Source organism: Lactuca serriola, chromosome 1, assembly GCF_051521515.1.
Source record: "Lactuca serriola cultivar US96UC23 chromosome 1, Lser_US96UC23_V15, whole genome shotgun sequence".
Classification (NCBI taxonomy): Eukaryota; Viridiplantae; Streptophyta; class Magnoliopsida; order Asterales; family Asteraceae; genus Lactuca; species Lactuca serriola.
Genome location: NC_136408.1, coordinates 48,328,579 through 48,334,314, shown reverse-complemented (window position 1 = coordinate 48,334,314; position 5,736 = coordinate 48,328,579). Strand labels below are relative to the sequence as shown.

At 37.8% G+C, this 5,736-nt stretch overlaps 1 protein-coding gene across 1 annotated transcript; it reads right to left on the bottom strand.

The window, feature by feature from the left end:
• Window positions 1–2,843: 2,843 nt before the first annotated feature.
• Window positions 2,844–4,723, bottom strand: LOC145087391 (AAA-type ATPase family protein). The gene has a single exon (XM_079025344.1). The coding sequence runs from the start codon at window positions 4,614–4,616 to the stop codon at window positions 2,991–2,993; it is 1,626 nt and encodes a 541-aa protein (XP_078881470.1). The 5' UTR covers window positions 4,617–4,723; the 3' UTR covers window positions 2,844–2,990.
• Between the last annotated feature and the right edge of the window lie 1,013 nt (window positions 4,724–5,736).

The following is a 5,736-nucleotide window of genomic DNA, read 5'->3' as shown; positions in this document are numbered from 1 at the left end:
AGAGTTTACGGCCATAGGCTCCATGCCAAGGCTGTAAACTCCCTTAAGTGTGTTATTTGATGTTTTAAATTAATTCCAAGCCTTAGGAAAAATTATTCCAAGCATTCCCAAGTGATATTGGCCATTTATGACCCATTAAGCACCATAAAACACCCGGACATGAGTTCACAGCCGTGAAATCATGTGGTTATGTGTTTAGAGGATGAAAACTCATTAGGAAGTTTACTCTTGGGGAGTAAACTCAAATCCCAAGTCCCTCGCTTCAATTCTCGTCCGTAGATGTCACCCAGGTCACTCCAAACACCCGTTTTGAGGTGTTTTCGTTCGTTGGAGTGTGACTTCATATCTAATTAGAGTTTATGAATCTAATTAGATATATTTGTATGCCATTTCATGATACATAGGAACCCCGCGTGTTATCAGGCCTCGATTCGACGTTTAGCATCCGAAATCGACACATTTTCGCGTCCGGTGAGTTCATACCCCTACCCTTTTTCAATGGTTTTTCAATGTTTTCAGGGGGGAATACAAGCAAAAGTACAAGAATATCTTGTACTTAATCACATGATTTCAGTTAAATGATTTCATAATTGTACATTTTTAAGAATTGAAAACCTTTTAACAAACTGTTTTAACTTGCAGAGTTGTTTGTTTAAACCCGATTTTCAATTCTTATTATACATTGTTATATTGTATACTTTACATATGATTGTTCACACTTATATTGATAGAACACATAAAATATCGTAATGTCTGTAATAAAACACTAAGGTTCGAGTGTAAAAGACAGACACCATCAGAAAACATAAAACATCTGTAGGTCCTTAACAATACACCTAGGCTCGAGTGTGATAGATAATTACCATCATAATACACAAATCAATTGTAATGTCCTTAATAATACACCTAGGATCGAGTGTAAAGGACAATCACCGTAAGATAACACATATATATCATTTGTAACGTCCTTAATAATACACCTAGGATCGAGTGTAAAGGACAGTCATCATTAGATAACACCTAGGCTCGAGTGTAATGTCCTTAATAAAACACATAGACTCGAGTGTAAAGGACAGGTACGTTAGAACATAACTAGTCGTAGATACTACTTTCCTAGTCGAAAAGTAAAGAGTAATCTTAAAGATTGGAGACACGTCCTTGTAACACTTCCTTGGCACGAGATAGTGGAGGACTAACCCTGTAACCAGAATCTCCGAACGTAGGAGAGCGTGGCTTGAGTGTATAGATCTATACGGGATTGACAATCCCACACCTGGCTGCTAGCTACAGCCGAACCGAAAGGTTCAAGGGTGACGAAAGTCATAAAAAGGATACTGGCCCTGGTCCGAGTCATATCCAGTCTGAGTATGGTTAAGGACTCGCAATCAGGATTATTGACACTTTACAAGTATTTATTAGTTTTATGTACGTAATAAAACTAATGTACGTTCAAGGATGACAGGCATACCTACACACACATTCAGGAAAACATGGGGTTTTCCTGGGGAGAACACTGAACATAACCAGAATTGGTAAGATACACACACAGTCAGGAAAACATGGGGTTTTCCTGGGGAGGACACTGAGCATAATCAGAATTGGTAATAGTTCACCCACACACAATTAGGAGAACATGGGGTTTTCCTGAGTAACCGTAGTACGTAACTAGAAAAGTGTAACAAGTTAAATAACTGAACTATAATTCACAAGAACAATCATATTTTCATTGTACATCGTTTACTTTACTTTTCGGTTTTGGAAACTAACTTTACATAAGAAAATATGGGATTTTCTTGGATAACCACGTTTTCAGAAAACTAAGGGAACTCGTACATTTTCAGAAAACAAAACCGCTTGTATTCTCAGGTCCGTGTTAGACAGGTACCCGAAGATCCTTTTGTGCGAAGACGGAGTTCTCAGAAGACTCGTTTTGTGTTGTTTATATATACTATGTATCACATGTATAACTTTTGCTTTTGAAACGAATGTAAAACTTTCATATATGTAATGTAATGATTGATTTACTTTACTTACTATATACATTGGATTTGATACTCAACATGGAGTCAACCCCGAAAATGTTTCCGCCTTTGGTTTTTGGGGTGTGACACCTGCCCATTCAACTAAAATCATATGGATAGAACTGAAAATCAAAAAATTTACCACAAAAACGATCACCAAACTATTGAATTTGCATATTCACAATTGTGTTCAAACAATTGAACCCATAATAATGTCAATTGGTGATATTAGTGTTTTTGCCTTCAGTTTATTAGATCAACATATTCTTCCACCATGTTCAACATTTCAATATCATGTTCTTCACAAAACGAGAGATACTCTTCAAAAACGTATCAAACCCATAACTCTAAACTTTCATAATGTTAATGTGGTTTATTCACCAAAAAAGGTACAATTACAAAAAATAAATACCCAACATAGCAGAGAAATAGATTCGCCTTGTCACTTGATTCACATGTCATGATTGCATTCAAGGCCTCCATACATGGTTACTCTTTTACAAGAATAGAACATAAAAAAATTGATCTTAATTTTAAATGTTGATTAAAATTTAAATGCATTTGACCACAATTACAATCCTTGTTTCACAGCAAAATAAATATAACTTTGAGATGAAGATTTATGCCCAAAATACCAAGATAATGTATTATGCGTCAATGACAACAGAATGCCCAGAATCTGGAACTTAATATTTACAGACACATTCATTAATTTGATTTCACAACTCACATCCTTAGCCGATTGAAAATTACAAAAAATCCACAAAGTTGAGAGCAAATTTAAACATCTCAATATCTTTAACCAAAAGAAAGAATCAAGAATAGTCAAAGCTCCTTTATATGTAAGTTTCAAATTTTTGGGACAAAACATCATGCATAAAAGATGAAACAAAAGCATATAATAAGGAAAAGGTCATCTAAGAGCTTCCAAAAACACAAAAATCTAAACCTTTTGATGCTTGATTCATATTATTTATCAGCACCAAAAATGTCTGGCCAATCAAGAAACTTAGAACCTTGAAGGGAAACAGGAAGAAAGGACTGGGGCAATGAAGGATTATCAGGGGTATAAATGTAATCTTTACCATATCCAAGTTCTTTCATCAACTTAGTAGGTGCATTTCTCAGATGCAAAGGCACTCCTTCATTTTGCCCAATTGAATCTTTAACAGCCTTTGTGGCAGCCTCTAGTGCTCTATATACAGCTATGGATTTAGGAGCAAGTGCCAGGTAAGCAACACACTGTGCCAGGTTGACACGACACTCTGGCATACCAATAAAATGACAAGCCTGATAGCAAGAAACAGCCTGAGTGAGAGCTGACGTGTCCGCCAACCCAACATCCTCGCTGGCAAACTGTATGAGTCTACGTGCAATGTAAAGAGGCTGTTCACCACCTTCCAACATTCTAGCCAACCAATATATTGATGCATTTGCATCACTTCCTCTCATGGATTTATGAAGTGCACTGATTAAATTGTAGTGTTGTTCACCATTTTTGTCATATGAAAGATGCTTGCTTTGTAACGCCTCTTTTGCATCTTCAATGGTGACACCCAAAAGCGCTGCAGAATCAGAATTGTCTGATGTAGTACTACCTAAGCGGGAAGCAGCAGTAATGGCGGAAATTTCAAGGGCATTCAATGCGACCCTTGCATCTCCATCGCAGTGCTGTGATAAAAATTCAATGACTTCATCATTCACATTGATTGCTCTCCCTACACTCTGGGATAAACCGATGTCGGAATCCTCTGTAGCTCGCTTAAGGATAGTGGAAACATGGTGGGGTTGAAGGGGATTAAGGGTGAGGACTCTACAACGAGATAACAATGGTGTTATCAGATGAAAGGAAGGGTTTTCGGTGGTAGCGCCGATGAAGATGATACTACCGTCCTCGATTACAGGTAAGAAAGAGTCCAATTGTGACTTGTTGAACCTATGAACTTCATCTACGAATAATACTGTTCTCGTAATGGTGCCATTGATGGTGTTCTTTTTGCGTTTTCTAGCTTCGTCTACTACATCTCTAACATCTTTTACGCCAGCAGTTACAGCAGATAAAGTAACAAATCGATAAGAGGAAGATGATGAACAGGAATTAACAATGGCTCGACCAATGGAGGTCTTACCGGTACCAGGCGGGCCCCATAGGATCAACGAGGGCAAGCGATCACGGTCGATGGCGGACCGAAGAATAGAGGATTGATCGGCGAGGAGGTGGTCTTGTCCTACGATTTGGGAGATGGTGTGAGGCCGCATACGCTCAGCCAACGGTTGTTCGTTGCGAGGCGGAGGCTGCTTCCTTTTTTTGGGTTCTGGATGTGGTGAAGATTCCGGCTCCGCCGCTGGTACTGGTTGCTGGTGATTGTCGGGTGAGTGTCGTGGTTTCTTTGCGGAATTTAAACGAAAGAAGGGATTGATTTTGGGCTGAGAAGGAGATGGGGTAAGGACTGGGGATCTTTTGTTCTCGGTTGTCGATTCCTGGCTGAGAATCCATTCGGTGGCGCTAGAAAGGGATTTGCCGACGGTGGCGGAGAGAGCTTGAGAAACTAACTCGTCGGAGAAACCCATTTCTAGAAGTTGCTGCTTTTCCATTTTCCCGCTTCTACCTGATTTCGCTCCTTCTGCTCAACTCTATCTCTCTACTTCCGGGATTTTGTTTACTAGGTTTTTTCTTTCTGGAAAAGATGGTAGCGAAAGGTTGTGCGATTTGAAAATTGAAATTAATCATGTGTTATATTCATAGCATCTCTAGAATGAATTTAATTATCAAAGAGTAATAAAATAACCAAAAAAATTACATTTATCTTAAAATTTCCGTGGAGGTTTTTAATTTCTTATAACATAATAACCTTTTTTTTTAATATTTATCGTATAATTACTATGGACATGTTCGTTGGTAGCATTTTGTTAAACGCCGTGTGAGATGTCTTTAGATTTAAAACATTTTATTTAAACTAAACGGTAAAAGTTTAAAGCATCAAAAGATGTTTTTTTGTTCAAAATAGAATGTTTTAAATATGTCTTACGTGTATCATAAAAGGGTATTTGCAAATAGTAAATTGGAAACAAACAATCTTCTAGCATAAAATCCTACTTTTTATCATCTTTTAGGTTCTGTGAATCATAAATTCGAAACAAACAAACTTAATATATAAATCCAACATTTTACCATCTTTTGGGTGGTTGAGTGGTCAAATTCTAAAAAGTGGTTAAGGATCCATAAATTTTACCATACATATAGGTTAAGTATTTTGTACATTAACATTTATCAAATGTTATTTCATTGTTACTAAGGTCAGATCATTAAATAGTCCAGAGAACTGTGAGATTAAAAATGCATGCTTTTAGTCGTTTTCTTGTCATAGTCTTCTTGGAAACCCTAACTCTGTGTGTGTGTGTGTGTAACATCCTGACTCCCAAGTACAAATTTGAAGCTTTTATATTCATATTTTTAGACCTACTCGACGAGTTGGCTGCCCCAACTCGTCATGTAGAAACTGATCAGGCCCCGTGAACTTTAGGACCTACTTGACGAGCTAGAGGACCCAACTCGACGAGCTGAGGTTGTGCTTGAAAACCCTAATTTTTAGGGTTTGCACCCCATTTAAAGGACCTTAAGTCCTCCCTCCAGCCTCCCTTCCCACCTTCACGTCTATAAACAAACCCTAATCAAGCTAACCTCCTATTTTAAGTGTGTGTGTGAGGCTAAAGA